The sequence below is a fragment of the Pleurodeles waltl genome, chromosome 9 (genome assembly GCF_031143425.1).
Source record: "Pleurodeles waltl isolate 20211129_DDA chromosome 9, aPleWal1.hap1.20221129, whole genome shotgun sequence".
Lineage (NCBI taxonomy): Eukaryota > Metazoa > Chordata > Amphibia > Caudata > Salamandridae > Pleurodeles > Pleurodeles waltl.
The window spans coordinates 161,573,642-161,590,421 of NC_090448.1; the positions used below are offsets into that span (position 1 = coordinate 161,573,642).

Sequence of the window (16,780 nt, forward strand, 5' to 3'; positions counted from 1 at the left end):
AGATCTCAGCCCCAGTTCAAGATATTTGTTTAAAAAACACCTATACGTTTCTACATATTTCATTGAATGTAAACGGTCTGATGTACATCCCTAGCTCTGACTGCAACTGCTTACTTAATGTGCACACCCTGTACAATGTAATGACAGACTGTGCATTAAAGTCTGCGTTCTAGATTTTTCCCCCCTTTACATTTCGGCAGGTCAAACCTGTTGAAACGTAGCATGTGGAAAAGCTCATTAAGTAACAGGGCACCTGGATTTTACAGTGGTCAGCTGTAGATTCTGTATGCTGTACCACATTTTTTTTGGGGGGGGCAGACTAATTGGTGCTCTTTATCGAACCTGGTGAATTCCGAACCCCGGGTTATTGGATTTCACGGTTTAAATAAATACCATGAAATGCCCCGCGCCACTCTTCATCGAGGCCTCCATTTTATGTTGCACCAACATAGATGATGTGTAAAGTTTGAGGATGCCGACATTGCCACTAGGGAGACGATGCGTGCTCATTAGGTTGACGGTAAATGAAGTTTTACATTCCGGGAATTAACTGGACTCCGCTGTAATTTAAAACTGCCACTTTATTCTTGTTTAATACCCACGAACTATAAATGCAAGTTTTTACCCCTATTCAAGTACAAATTAATTTGCTGCTTTTTCTTGTATGCCAGAATGAAAAAAGGGTGGTGTTTAAACTACTGAAATAAAGAGAATATCTTAACATGTATATGTTATTAATTAAATATCTTGTCCGAATGTCTTCTATTCTAACGAGTACAATGCATTAATGCCCAAAATAACCATAATATAAATTTTTACAGATAGTCTATCTCCATTGCGTATGGGTGTTCACACATTTAGCAGTGAGTTAATTAGATTTGTTTTAGAAAAAACTTTCCCTAAAATCGGCAAGGAACAAAATTAATATTTGGTCAATCAAATATCACTTGCCCTATCCTCTTGCATAAATATAAAAATGTGCCATATTTATACAAATAAACTGCTCTCTGAACATCATTTTTTAAAAGGTGTTGATTAGAAGTAAGGCAGTTACATCAATATACACATCAGTAACATTAAATAGTGTAAAACTTCAGATAAATATTTACTCATTTGCTGAAAATCATCCACATGTAAACCCACTGCTATGACTTTTAGTACAAATGTACAGAAATAGAATTTGCTGCTCATTGGATGGTCATTCCCAATCTGGTTCTCAAACTTCACAGTTGCAAGATGCATTGCGTAGGATAAACCTGGATCCCATTGACTTGTAGAATGTCTAACTGTAGTGAGTTTGCCTACCCTTAATTCCCTATTGTATGACTGTGTGTAGAGAATGGCTTTATAGAGTTAGTGTGCATTTAGATGCAAAATGCAGTACATCTTCACTGCTGCCTGTGAAGTAATTACACATTTCAGAATAGACCCAGTACTTCTTACTTGTGAAGGTCTTTAGGGGAGAGATTTCTAGTGTGTGAAGATATGTCAAAGATATAGATGTTTAGCCCAGTGAAAACAGTTTCCTGGCTGGTAGGTTTTTGCATTTGATATGTAGTGGACTAACATGTGGCCTTCACCGTAATAAACCAGTAGCTGGCCCAAAAAAGAAAAGGTCTGTTTTACTTCAGCGTTGCCCATTTCATTGGCACTAATGATAGACCACAAATGTGTCCCAGATGTATAGCACCCAAAGCTGCTGGAGATGGGGTGCTTTTCCTGAACTCGACTATCACTTAACTGGACCAAGAAGACTGTCCAGCAGCAGCGGTGGATGGAATTGAAATCCAGAAAAGTAAACATTTGCTTGGGTTTTACACAAGTTCTCTTCCTAAGTGGTACTATTCAAGCAATGTGTGACTAAATTAACATGTTAGTCTTGTTTAACCATTTTGATAGGATTTTAAAACGTAATTGGTAACCGCTTAATTTAGTTGCCAGGTGTAGTTTGGAGGTTTACTTGAGAGACTGGAATCAATTTCTAATCTCCCTTTAAAAAAAATATTTTTAACCTAAATGTACCTTTTCAGCACTTTACAGCGTCTGCACTAGGCAAGGCAACTTTGTAAATATGTTTGTATGTGCACAGCTCGAGACTGCAGTTTAATTGGCCAAATAATTGAAATTGGGCCACACTTTGAGACCAAGAATAATGTTAAGTTTCCATCGGGTGATGTTTGGTGTAGCCTACATATTGGGAAGTAGGGGCAAACTGTTGTCTAGTGAGGCACTCTACACTAATCCGTTTTCAACAAAATAATTTGCAGCAGAGGAAAATTGAAAGTGGACTTTGAATTAGTACTGACAATCCACATTGTGTTGTGGGCATATTTTTCATATTCAAATATCTGAAAGATTTCAGATCTCGCAAACAGCTCAAAATCAGTGAGAAGCCTGCAGAACCAAGAGTTACCTGAGCCATATCATTCATAAATATTTGTGGCTTCATTGTTAAAGATAATATGCTGCTGTGGGTTTTGTCCAACCAAGAAAGGTGGAGATATTCAATGGATCTCTACTATTTGATGGAAACATTACCTGAAGTTATTCCTCTTCATTGGGACAGGCTGTAGCAGAGTACACAAGCATGCCAGTGGAGTGCTCAAGTTAGCTACCCAGCCTCTGGCGGATCAAGGACTAATATCTTCTGCCCCACATGGGGCTGTGATGCCACCTGAAACCTCTCCACCCCCATTTATTTCATGGAGATCGTAGGAAGGAAGCCTCTTTCTAGTCTTGTTACCCCCCACTTTTGGCCTGTTTGTGAGTATATGTCAGGGTGTTTTTACTGTCTCACTGGGATCCTGCTAGCCAGGACCCCAGTGCTCATAAGTTTGTAGTCTATATGTGTTCCCTGTGTGGTGCCCAACTGTATCACTGAGGCTCTGCTAACCAGAACCTCAGTGTTTATGCTCTCTCTGCTTTCTAAATTTGTCATTGCAGGCTAGTGACTATATTTACCAATTCTCATTGGCACACTGGTACACCCATATAATTCCCTTGTATATGGTACTTAGGTACCCAGGGTATTTGGGGTTCCAGGAGATCCTATGGGCTGCAGCATTTCTTTTGCCACCCATAGGGAGCTCAGACAATTCTTACACAGGCCTGCCACTGCAGTCTGAGTGAAATAACGTCCACGTTATTCACAGCCATTTTCACTGCACATAAGTAACTTATAAGTCACCTATATGTCTAACCTTCACCTGGTGAAGGTTGGGTGCCACGTTACTTAGTGTGTGGGCACCCTGGCACTATCCAAGGTGCCCCCACATCATTCAGGGCAAATTCCCTGGACTTTGTGAGTACGGGGACACCATTACACGCATGCACTATACATAGGTCACTACCTATGTATAGCGTCACAATGGTAACTCCGAACATGGCCTTGTTGAATGTCTAAGCTCATGGAATTGTCACCCCAATACCATTCTGGTATTGGGGGTGACAATTCCATGATCCCTCTGGCTCTCTAGCACAGAACCCCGGTGCTGCCAAACTGCCTTTCTGGGGTTTCCACTGCAGCATCTGCTGCCAACCCCTCAGACAGGATTATGCCCTCCTGGGGTCCAGGCAGCCCTGGCTCAGGAAGGCAGAACAAAGGATTTCTTCTGAGAGAGGGTGTTACACCCTCTCCCTTTGGAAATAGGTGTGAAGGGCTGGGGAGGAGTAGCCTCCCCCAGCCTCTGGAACTGCTTTGATGGGCACAGATGGTGCCCATCTCTGCATAAGCCAGTCTACACCGGTTCAGGGATCCCCTAGCCCTGTTCTGGTGTGAAACTGGACAAAGGGAAGGGGAGTGACCACTCCCCTGACCAGTACCTCCCAGGGGAGGTGCCCAGAGCTCCTCCAGTGTATCCCAGACCTCTGCTATCTTGGAAACAAAGGTGTTGGAGGCACACTGGACTGCTCTGAGTGGCCAGTGCCAGCAGGTGACGTCAGAGACCCCCTCTGATAGGCTTGTACCTCTCTTGGTAGCCAATCCTCCTTTCTTGGTAGCCAAACCTCTTTTTCTGGCTATTTAGGCTCTCTCCTCTGGGGAATTCTTCAGGTAACGAATGCAAGAGCTCACCAGAGTTCCTCTGCACTTCCCTCTTCTACTTCTGCCAAGGATCGACCGCTGACTGCTCCAGGACGCCTGCAAAACCGCGACAAAGTATCAAGACTACCAGCAACATTGTAGTGCCTCATCCTGCCGGCTTTTTCGACTGTTTCCTGGTGGTGCATGCTCTGAGGGTCACCTGCCTTCACCCTGCACTGGAAGCCAAGAAGAAATCTCCTGTGGGTCGACGGAATCTTCCCCCTGCTAATGCAGTCACCAAGACTGCATCACTGGTCCTCTGGGTCCCCTCTCATCCTGACGAGCGTGGTCCCTGGAACACAGGAACTCTATCCAAGTGACTCCCACAGTCCAGTGATCCTTCAGTCCAAGTTTGGTGGAGGTAAGTCCTTGCCTCCCCACGCTAGACTGCAAACCTGTGTACTGTGTGATTTGCAGCTGCTCCGGCTCCTGTGCACTCTTCCAGGATTTCCTTCGTGCACAGCCTAGTCTGAGGCCCCAGCACTCCATCCTGCAATGCTCAACCCTCTGAGTTGGCCTCTGGCGTCGTGGGACCCTCCTTTGTGACTCTGAGCCAGCTCGTTCACAAATCTTCTAAGTGCCTGTTCGGGTACTTCTGCGGGTGCTGCCTGCTTCTGTGGGGGGGTCTCTGAGTTACTGAGCGCCCCCTCTGTCTCCTCCTCCAAGGGGTGACATCCTGGTCCTTCCTGGTCCCCAGAAGCAACCAAAAACCTCTACTACGACCCTTGCGGCTAGCAAGGCTTGTTGGTGGCATTTCTGCATGGGAACACTTCTGCGACCTTCAGCATGCCGTGGGACATCTTCCATCCAAAGGAGAAGTTCCTAGCTCTCTTTGTTGTTGCAGAATCCTAAGCTTCTTCCAGCTGGAGGCAGCTTCCTTGCACCTTCATCCGGGGTTTCCTGGGCTCCTGCCCCCCCCCCTGGACACTATCGCGACTCTTGGACTTGGTCCCCTTGCTTTGCAGGTCCTCCGGTCCAGGAATCCATCATCAGTGCTTTGCTGGTGTTTGTGGTTCTTGCAGAATCCCCCTATCACGACTACTGTGTCCTTTTGGGGTAGTAGGTGTACTTTACTCCTACTTTTCAGGGTCTTGGGGTGGGGTATCTTGGACACCCTGACTGTTTTCTTACAGTCCCAGCGACCCTCTACAAGCTCCCATAGGTCTGGGGTCCATTCGTGATTCGCATTCCACTTTTGGAGTATATGGGTTGTGTTGCCCCTAGACCTATGTTCACCTATTGCATCCTATTGTAATTCTACACTGTTTCCATTACTTTTCTTACTCTTACTTACCTGTTTTGGGTTTTTGTACATATAACTTGTTTGTGTATATATATGTATATATATATATATATATAACCTTCTTACTGAGGGTACTCACTGAGATACTTGTGGCATATTGTCATAAAAATAAACTACCTTTATTTTTAGTAACTGAGTATTGTGTTTTCTTATGATATTGTGCATATGATATAAGTCGTATAGTAGGAGCTTTGCATGTCTCCTAGTTTAGCCTAAGCTGCTTTGCCATAGCTACCTTCTATTATCCTAAGCTGCTAGAAACACCTCTATTCTACTAATAAGGGATAAATGGACCTGGCCCAGGGTGTAAATACCACAGGGTACCCACTATAAGCCAGGCCAGCCTCCTACAGAGATAGATTGTATTTTTTTTTTGTATTTCATCACTTTTATTTGTTTGAAAAGAAAAACCAAAAATACGAAGAAACGGTGCATGATATGATGTACCAATAAGCATACTGTAATAATAGAAAAAAAGGTGAGAAGAAACAACTTGCTTGTACCTAATGAAAGATGTTGCCAATGACTTAGCATGAGTATCCTTGCAAGTTGGGCAAAATGAAGGGAATTAAAGAAAGGGTATGCAAAATATAGAAGAGGAAGGGAGTTGTGCACTTGCGTGAGAGAGTGCATTGCGAGTATTAAAGATAAAAAGGATAAGAGACAAGAAGGTATGGCCTCTGAGCGGATATACTACTCTAGACTATCGATGCCTACAGGTTTTTTTTTTTTTTCTTTCAAAGTATAAATCTGGACTAGTCCATGGTAATCCAGAGGGTAATCCAGAGGAAGTTTTCATTATGCAAGGTATTGCCAACACTCCTCATGCAAGCGGCCTACCATGTGTGATATGAAATTGTTTTTCCACCCTGAAAGTATAGCTTTCATGCCAATTGTGAGTACCAAATCCACTAAATGAAAGTCCCATCTGTTGAGTGTAGATTTCGGTATAATAGTTGAAGTACCCGAAGTAGCAATTTTATGGTTGAGATTAAACGTAGTATTTAATATTTAATTTATGATGTGTTATATATGATTTCAATTGGAATGAATGTGTTTGCATTTGAAAGTAAGGTGTTCAAAATCTCCCACTATTTCATAACAGTGCGAGCGGCGGGTTGGGTCAAGCAGGCTCAGTTTTTGTAAACTGAGGTGTCCAGTAAGCTCTGTAGATGGTCTCGTATTTGCATTGCGAGATCACAGGAGACATTTTATGGTGTGGAGTAGTATCCCATGTATATTCCCATGTTGATTGTGATGGAAGTGGGATCTTATTGGTTATTTAAATCTTTATCCATTTATTCGAAATTGCGAAGTGTCTAAGCATATATGTTTTCTCTAAAAGTTTATAAATTGTAGAGGTAATATGCCCTTTGCTTGACATGGTTTCGAGCAAAGTCAATAGGATCAGGTTGGTAATGGAAAGGGAAAGTAGAGCAGGTTGTTGGTTTCTTTTATACTCGCACTAGGCCTGGCCCAACCACTAGCATTCCCACTGTATCTATAGCCCTACACCAGTTCTCCCAGCACCGCTACTATTCCAGCTTAAGCAATCAACTGTAGGTCTGCAGCATTGCCTTATCTAGCTGTGCTTTAGACCTGTCCATGTAAGCACCGCTAGCTGTGAGATTAGTGGCACATTTTAGAAAAGCATCCTGTGTCCCTGGTCGCATAGTTGTAGAGCATTTTAACACAGTAACCTTTCCAGTCACACTTGCATTTCTAAACGAGTATGTGGTTTTTCACTTCCTGCATGTTTTCACACTGGTCTGATATCCTGATGGTTTCTCTATGACCTGATTTGATAGGGAGGGGGGGAGGGGGGTGTTAGCTGTTTTTAGTATCAATTGTGCATGTCCGGTGTTACATAAATGGTACATTACCTGGACTCTGCTGTGCCATCCGATTTAGGAATCACTGCAGTTAATCATGTTAAAAGCACTTTGTGCAGTGAGTGGTTCTGCTATTAGAAGCCACCCAGCTCTTCATGCATTTTGGTTTATGGAAGAACAACCAATTGAGAAAATTGGATAATTCCTTACATATTCAGCACGTGTATATATATATATATTGCTTAAACTGTATGATCGTGACCTCGTACTGACATGTTGAAAGCATTTAACATTCTGTATAGGGGAGTTTGCTGAAACGGTATTCCTTTTGTTTAATTTCACTCAAATGAAGGAAGAAGCGTTGGATCAAGTCACCTCTTGGTGGGGCCCCGCTTCCTGCTGCTGGCGCCGCGGTGTGGGTTGAGGTGGGGGCAGAAGGAGTCTAACTACTCAAGGGCCTCCGACACTGGAAACAGGCCGGATCACCATTTTCATTGAAACGGGTGTTTTAAGGGAGCAAAGAGATTTGCTTAATCCAGGGCAGTGGTCAAGGATCCTTGACAGATTATTTGTGGGTGGCAATGGCAGTTTTGTGTTACGCCACTGAAATCTCCAACAGGGTTTATTCAGTGATGGAAGGAGGGTTGAGTAAATGGAGTTTTTTTGATCGGAACAGATTCCGCTGGTCCATTTCCCGTATTTTATCAAAACAATTATCGTTTCGCAAATGTCGCCGCTGACGGAAATATTGACGTGCATGTTGTACAACCTTTCATTTTTGTAGAAGGTCGATTACTTCTTGTTCTACAGTAAACACTGGCGTACGGCAATGGCATTTTATGATTCACGAGCCCTCTGAGACCTGTCAAACGGTGGCCTTGTGAATTTTCAATCATTTTTCAGCAGTGGATTCTTGCAGGTGGTACTGGCAGGAATGACTTTAGACTGGAGACTGGTTTCTGGAGCAAATATGTAATATGTAGATTGGTTTTAGAAACATGATTTCTTTCTGGGGATGCAAGGTTTGGAAATTTCAATGTTCTTAATGCAATGTTAAGTGTGATTTAACTTAAAAATGTAGGGTTTATCCAGGATTAGATAAACACTTAAGTCATTGTCGGCCCATTTTGCTGATTTCAGTCAAATGTCACTGTTAGCCTTACAAACTAAATGTTTACTAAATCATTAATTACAATTGTTACAAGAGCATAAGAACCTGGTTCCCAACCTTTTAACTTCCGTGGAGCCCCACCTTATCAATACTGAAACCCGGGACCCCCATTGAAACATTATTGGAATCTGGGGATCCCCCCCCGACTCATTACTGAAAGCTGGGGTCCTAATCTGTTAATATTTAATTTTCTAAACAGTTGTGGACCCCCAGGGGTCCTCTGGGCCACAGGTTGGGAAACACTGATCGTATGCAAAGGTATGGGTATAAAGTAACCAATTCCAGCTTGCCAGGCACTCCATGTGCAAATTCGCAAGTAAAGGAAGTGTTAATTTTTCATGGATTGTAAGCCATGAAGCCTTCCATTTAAATTGAGGATTGAATAGATGCTCAGTCAGTCATATATTTAAGGAACCGGCAGCTTAGTTGTATATTTAGCCTTATAACACGTTCATGTTTTTATATTTTCATGTAAAATGCATTTTAAATGTGTACTCGAAACTGACAAATTGATCTTCCTTAATACGCACCAATGTCCTAGGTGCTTGTACTTAGCAGAGACAGATGCATTCCAACACGTTATGTACATAGTCTGTAAAAAAAAAATATATATATATATTTTTTTTCCCCTCAAAATAAATATTAACGTCAAATATCTGTTTATACCTACCGCACAAATGAAAACACAGTTGCCACATAAAGAGCCAGAAGTGCTGCATGGATGTTCAGCCATTTTGAGTTGTGTTGAAAGTTCTGTCTCTGTTTTCATTGGCATTCCTGCTGTTGTCAAGTGGTTAATATAAGTTCTGAAAAGCAAAACTTGTGCCAATAGCTGTCTTTGCATGCGTACTATTGGACCAGTCTGGAACCATTCTCCTGCCAATAAACATGAGAATTGGGACTGAACTTCAACCGGCTGTTCAAACTCTAATAGGAGAGCTTCATTGAAGAAACGAGGGGCCACCCCACCCATACACTGCAGTGACCTCAGTTTAGTACCCATACTCAGAGTTTCAAGTTCAGTTCTTTGTAGCAGGCACCAAATTCCAGTCCGACTGACTCTTGTGTCCCCTCTGCCGAGCTTGTCATCAGTTTCCATAACTCGGACGTTGAAGGGTATGTTGCGAAAAAAAAAAAGATTCAGTTGTGCTGTTATGATTGGTCCAATAAAATCGACAAGCCGATCGCGTCAAATGTAAATATCCTGGGCTTAATTGTCAGTTAAGTCTTTCCTAATCCCAGGCAGCATTTTGAGATTCTGTCCGAGCGCTCTGCTTCCAGGACGCCGATGTCTCTGCGTTTCTTTCTCCAGCCTCCAGGCTGCTGCAGCACAGGCCAGCATCGCTAATGCAGACAGATCTCTCTCTACTCCCTCCCGCTCTCTACTCCCTCCCTGTGCCCCCCTCCCTCTCTCGCTCTGCTTTGATTCGATATGAACAGGCTGATAAGTCCAATGCTACAGAGAATTCTGACATACCTCTGCAGATGACTGCGTTAGAATGGTGTACACTGGGCTTTTCCTAAAAGGTGACGTTTCTCTACTAATGAACATTTTCCCTTTGTTGCCGTTTTGCAGGAGTACCGGTCCCGAAAAAGAGCCCAAAGTCGGTAAGAGCTTTTTCCATCCATATATATTTTCGCTTGTTGTTTTTCGCATTCTCTTTGTTGATGCTTTGTCCCATCTCGCTGCATTGTTACTAGCTGCATGTTGCAGGGTGCGCACGGATTATGGCAGAATGATGGTTAAATGCCTGCAGGTCGTGTCCGAGGAAACTGGCCATTTATTGTACGTATGCTCCTAGACCCAGGGAATGACTTGTTTTTGTAGTAAATAGTGCTGTAGCTGAGCCCACGACGGGAGCAGTATGTGATGAGTTTGGCATTAATGCGCCTCCAAGATGCTTTATTTAAGCCCCCTCTCGCCGGTCCTCGCCTGTCATTCCGGCGTTAGCTCCGGCACTGCACGGCGTGTCTCCCAGCGTTGGGGACTCCTCTTCGGCAGTCTGTCGCTGCTGGGCGAGGGGCTTCTTCTGACCGCAAGATCTTAACTCGTATTGCAGCGCTTTGCATCCCATCAAACAGGCTAACCGTTTGGGTGAGGTGACGGTGCATCGGCTGGGGTGCCGAAGCGCTATCGGGATTGTGGGTGAAAACAAAAGAACTGAGCAGTCAACGCAATTGAAAGGATGCTACAGCATTTCACCGTTTATTAATATTTAATCCATTTGCTTTTTTTCTTTTATATATATCAAGTGGTAAATAAAGGAAAACGATATTTTAATCGTGGTGAATTGTTGCTGGTTGACTGTTAGTCTACCACTTTAACGCTGAGTACATGCAGATATATATATATATATATATATATATATATATATATATATATATAATTTTTTTTTGTTTGTTACAGAGGAGACTGATAAATCTGCTGCTTTGTACATCTTAAAAATCCCTACTCATCCCGAACGAAAGCACAGAATTAATTAATGTGTTTCTGCTGGCTTAGGGCAGTGCTGATTAAAGTCACGTGACTCCGGGCTGGACCATTGTCACTTTTCATTAATGTCCTGAATGGAACCGCGGCGCGCGCTCACACTCAAATCACAGAAATGTCAGACTGCATGTGTGGATGCGTGTGTCACGGCTGGCAAGCAATTTGGCCTTTGGTAAAACAGAAGAAAAGGCAAAATGTGCTGAGTGAAACTGTTTATTCAAAGCAAATAACTGTAATCGGATAATGCAACTGCAGTGATATTGAAAGAAAAAGCAGCACCTCTTTTCTCATAGAATCCCAAGAACAGAATGATTGTTAGAATTTTTGATCATTTTAATGTCTTATAGTGAATCATTATATCCATTAAATGGACAAACATACGTTTCACTTAGGAACAAGCTAGTTGAAAATGATGATTTATTATTCAGAGCAAGTGTTTTTTTTGTTTCCATTTGAAAATGGAAACCTAAGGAACGTTCAGGTCTTTTTTTCGTCACAAAAAACAGTTATGTGCATTAAGAAACCCACTTGACTAATGCAACATACGTGCTATAAAAGGTATGAATGCAAGAAGAAGATCGATGTGTAAAAGGTGTTGCAAAATTGAGGGAAACCTGTTTCCTGAACGAAATTGCTGCACAATGAGAACTGGTGCATTAACGAGGAGTAACAGTAGTACTTGTAACATATGCTTATAGTATATAGATAAGTCAACCTTTCGCACTTTTGATACCTTTTGGAATGTGCTGTAAATCTTATTACAGTTTGCGTTTATAGTAATATACGGTTCTCAGTCATTTAGGGCTTTTATCGTAAGGTCCCTCCTGTGCTGCCAGAAATGTAGACCCAGGGGCCTTGCAGTTGATACACCAATGGCATGTTTTCAAAGTCCTTAGGATTTTGTGTATGCATCTAGATTCACTTCAACAGAGCCTAGTATGATCTGCCAGCTTCCATTTTTATTTCCAGAGAAGACCCACCGTTACATTGCAGAATCTAATTTTAGGGTTCTGGTTCAAGCTGTGGTCACTTCAGTTATTTACATGGGAAGCTTTGATTGGTTGCCTTCCTCAGTTCCACTCTGTACAACCTCAGACCAGCCTGGAATATGGCAGCCAGACTACTGTCTGGGGTCAAGAAGGTTGATCTCCTAGCCCTAGAGTTAAAATGTCTGAGTAGGCTACCTCCTTCCGAAAGTGTGTGGTATGCTTTGCCTACAAGGCCGTCCATCTATACTATTTAGCACACTAGCTAAAACAGTGCCAGGTTGCATAAGAGTTGTCTAAGACCCTGCCAATGCAGATAATCTTTGCCATGTTTATGTAGACCACTAAACAGTAGAACTCTTGCGTATTTCCCAAGGCCATGGTACTCTACTAATAGATTTAAGAATCAGACGTCCCTATGTTGTTGGACTTTGTTATTGTGGTATGTTCTGCTATGGAGTTCTCATCTCAAAATACTATTTTTCGTCAACTTTTATGAATTTCTTCCTTGTTCTCGTGCCCCTCCACTCCCCCTACCCATCCACCTCTGAAAAAAAAATCATACCCTTTGGGCAGAAATGAAACTACAAAATAGTAAATTTGTGAGGCTGATGAGAATGGAATTCCTGGTGTTGGAAATATTGGTATTTTGTCTGGTCGGTCCCTAAACCTGCAAAACTTATTGAACTGATTTCCCCCGACTACATCTTCACATCACCCAAAAAGCTGTTGGCTCATATTTAGAAAAATAAATAAGGGGATAGGGAGGGTTGTTGGTCCAGTGTATAGCCTCCCAACAGTCATATAAATACAAATAATACACTGTTCCAGTAGAAGAAGGAGAGGATACTAGGTAGGGAGTCCTAATCTTTAGGAGCAGAAACCTCACACACCCAGGAGGGTGTCATGCTTCATCATCGGAGTTGCTCCTCGTCAGACTGGCACTGCAATGTCTGACGGGCACCACCCCAAACGGGGGGGGCTCTTTGCCGGAGATCTTAATAGATGATGCCACTACCCTATATAAGAGTGAGAGGTAAGGAGATCAAAAAAGAGAGAGGTCGATAGCGGTTAAAATTGAGCCGTGCTCTCCAAGGTTTTCCAATTGGCTGCGAGTATAATAGTTATATCCTTAACTGTCATTATGAACAAAGTAATCTATTCTGGATGTTGTCCATGGCTGTGTAAAGAGACGGCAGTTACACCACTTGAACTACCATCTAATCTCTTTGCTCCCTATCGCAGCCAAGATCCAGGAGAAGCATCTCAATCAGCACCCAATGATGCATGTGGAGTAATAGGGAATGCTGGATAGCTCACAACTCGGGTTTAGAAGCCAACATGGAACAGAAACTGCCCTGATTTCTACAACTAACCGCATTAGATGGCTTGTGGATGCTGACCAGCCTGTGGCTTTAATCCTTTTGGATCCATCCATAGCTTTTGACACCACCTCCCCCACCCTACTTAGAGGGTGTTTACAGGCCTTGGCGATAGGGGTGTGGCCTTAAACTGCTTACTTCATTTTTGACAGATAAGTCCCAAATGATGACCAAAGAGGAATTTAGATCTGACCCCTTCTCCTTGTCTTGTGGGGTGCCTCATGGGGTTTCCTTGAGCCCGACACTTCTCAACTTATACACCTCTTCACTTATACACCTCTCCTCTAGCCAGACTTGTCCATTCCTTTGGGCTACAGGCAATGTCATATGCTGATGAGACACAGGTAATCATATCTGTCTCGAAGGACATTGATGCCACAGTGGCCAGATTTAAGAATTGCATGAAGGTAATGGCCTCTTGGATGAGTAAACAGTGCCTCAAGTTGTATGGCGAAGCAACTGAGGTGCTAATGTTTGGAAGTCATTCTCCAATATGAAGTCCGAGCTGGTGGCCTGCGGGGGCTAGGGACATTACCCATCCCTACTAATTCAGTAAAAAACCTAAGAGCCAATATGAACAGTGACCTATCTTTGGAGCGACAGGTCATCCATACGGCAGTGACCTGTTTCTGGTTTATTGGACCATTATGGAAAAATTTTCCTTACATCTCCCTTCTGACTCAGAAACAGGTGCCCCTTGTACTTATTTCGCCCAGAACTTACTATTGTAATGCTTTAAAAAAAAAAAAAAAAAGATAATAAGACCACTCTAGCCAAATATTCCAAAATGTCAATCTCAAACTGACCGTCCAAATTTCACTGGCTTTAGTACAGAAGTGAGTGATGTCAGGCAGTGTGTATTGTGCATAAACTACGGTATGGTGCCAGTCTAGGGGGGGAGAGGGAAGTGGTACAGCCATGTTTCAGTGGTGCTCCCTGCACAGACTTCCCAGATTGGCAACTCAGAACCTTGTAGTCACCCTTAAAGTTCTCAGGAAGAAATAGGGACGAAGGGCATTTTCGCTGGCAGCTGCCAAAATGTGGAATTCCCTCTCCTGTCACCTACCAGGATTAAGTTGCATCTGCTTTGTCAAAGCCTTTAAAGCATGGCTTTTCTCCTTGCAACGGCCTGGTTATGGGTCTGGGTAACTGAGCTGATATTCAACTGCATGTTTTCTTTGAAAGCCTTTAAATTCTGGCTTTCTTCTGTTGGGCTAAGGAGATGTGACAGATTATTGGAGGGTCAGCATTTAGCGCCTTGACTCCTTTGGGCTTTGTAGCGCTCTACAAATTTCTATCCTTTCATTGTGTATATGGTTGTTGAACAGATATCTTAGAGCTAAAACCTGCAGTCTTTTGATTACTTTGATCTGTGTATGAGGTACTTTAGACATTAGACTACATAGTACTTTCCCACTTTCATAAATCATTGTAGTGCTGAGTAGTTTGGGTCGCATACCCTCTGTGGTATTGTACAATGAGGCTCATAAAAAAAAAAAAAAAAAAAAATCCTTCTGATCATTCTACATTGTTAAAGCTAATGGCATGCAGGTCGCTTTTCATTTATTCAGTGTTCTTCAGCAGTCACTTAAGTGTCATGGGTCATACGTCAAATCTCATATTTCAAAATTGGTGTATGCCTTATCACTCCATGCTCAAATCTTTTTTTCTTTTAAATATATATATATATATATATATATATATATATATATATATATATATATATTTTTATATAATTTATTATTATTTTTTCTTGGTGAGGCCCTCTAGTGTTGTTCCATACTAGTCTCATAAATGACAGCTATTTGAGTGTCAGTTAAAATTAACAATAGAAATTAGCAATAATTATCTTTAAATATGGAGCAGAAATAGGTCTTATGCGCCAAGGAACCACAAATATAGATAACTTTTACTTCACAATGATGGGCCGTCTGAGTTGTTGCAACAAGGGTGAGTTTTCAAAGGAGGGCTGTAATTTTGTTCAGTTTTATGTAGTGTTTTCTTTGTGCTTGGAAATATCTTCTTTGGCTTATAAACTTCTTTGTAGAAAGTTAGATGTTTCGATCTCCATGAAACTGAAGTAACTTAAGGGATTCCACCAGACTGCACATCCTCAGTTTATTATTAATGGGCTGCAGATTCGATGTCACTTTTTTCTTATGGATTAACTCCCAGGTTAGCATTAATGTGCATCTTGATGATTAGCCAAAGATTCAATCTCATGGTTGCTTTCATTACTCATTTATTCTTTGTTCAAGGCCTGGGGGTTGGGCTCTGTCCCTACTCCTGGCTTTGACTGGCTGTCTTCATGCTTCTGCATCCGATTCAGTTGGTATGAGCCACTATAGATGGAAGGATCTAAAGTTGCCTGATTACATTGTTGACCAAGCACATTTGGAAGTAAGGAGTTTTCATGCATTGCTGTAGGTAAGACAACCCCTGTTAAGAATAAGCATAACAAGATCCTTTGTGTGCTTGAAGTTTTAAGAAAAAGCAGTACTAGTGAACATACTCCATTAAGTAATGACTAAAATATTGCATGTGGTAACTAAAGTTGTAACGTGTTGGAAACGTTTTCAAATAATGAAAATATATGAACAATTGATGCAAAACGCATAAATATGAACAATAATAGTTTTGAAGTCACCTTTTCTCTATCTTTTTATATAGACCAACAAACAAATTTTTACTATAATGGAAGGCTGCTTAATCTGTGTTAGCAGAATGAATACTGAAGGCTTTGCATTACTATTTTTGATTAGATTTCATTACTGCTTAGGTATGCACTCTATGAAGGAGTGTAGGGTTCTATAGTCAAGGAAATTCATAATATCTTAGGTGTATGGTCCCGCGGGGAACTGTTAAATGAATGTTTAATTATCTGAAAGTGTAACAAGGTGAGGTTCTTGGTACACGCCTGCCCCGTATGCGGATGACGCGGTCCTCATGGCCCGGCCCACACTATGAATGGTCTCCGGGAAATAGTTAGAGCTTATGTCTCCTTTATGTCAGCTTTAGGTTTAGAGGTCAATTTAAGAAATTACATTTTATGGTTTGTGGAAGACCCTTGAGCAGGGTGGGGGAGCTAAGGGTGGAGGATCAAATTATCAGTAGGGTCCATCAGTTTCCATACTTAGGGATTATTTTTTATGAGAAAGGTTCTTGGAAACCCTGTATTGCCAGAAGGGGTGTGCTTTTTCATGCAACAGTTGGTGTGACTTTTGACTTTGCTGTAAGGGTAGGGAGTAAACCTATCAAGCCTCTGCTTGAAATTTTTAGGCGGAAATGCCTCCCTGTCCTGTTGTATGGTGCTGCACTTTGGGGGTATAGGAGCACCCAAGCCCTTACGGTGGAAGAAAATCGGTTCTGTAGAAGGCTATTGGGAGTTGGACAAAATATCCCTGGTTTTAGCCTTCATCTGGAACTGGAGCTTGAATTTGTGCAGGACACTATCCAGTTGGCTCCCCTTCTGCTATTGATCTCAATTTGGAGTAATGAACATGCCACTCTTAATAGGGATATCTTAAGGGTTTG

General features: G+C 42.2%; 1 protein-coding gene across 22 annotated transcripts in view; it reads left to right on the forward strand.

Annotated features, from left to right (window-relative positions):
- The window catches only part of MAGI1 (membrane associated guanylate kinase, WW and PDZ domain containing 1), a 1,074,483-nt gene that overhangs the window by 953,371 nt on the left and 104,332 nt on the right, over window positions 1-16,780 (forward strand). For all 22 annotated transcript variants that reach the window (XM_069206485.1, XM_069206495.1, XM_069206490.1 and 19 more), the window contains one exon: window positions 9,964-9,995. In XM_069206485.1, coding sequence (XP_069062586.1) covers window positions 9,964-9,995 — 32 coding nt within the window. The remainder of the gene's footprint in view (window positions 1-9,963; window positions 9,996-16,780) is intronic.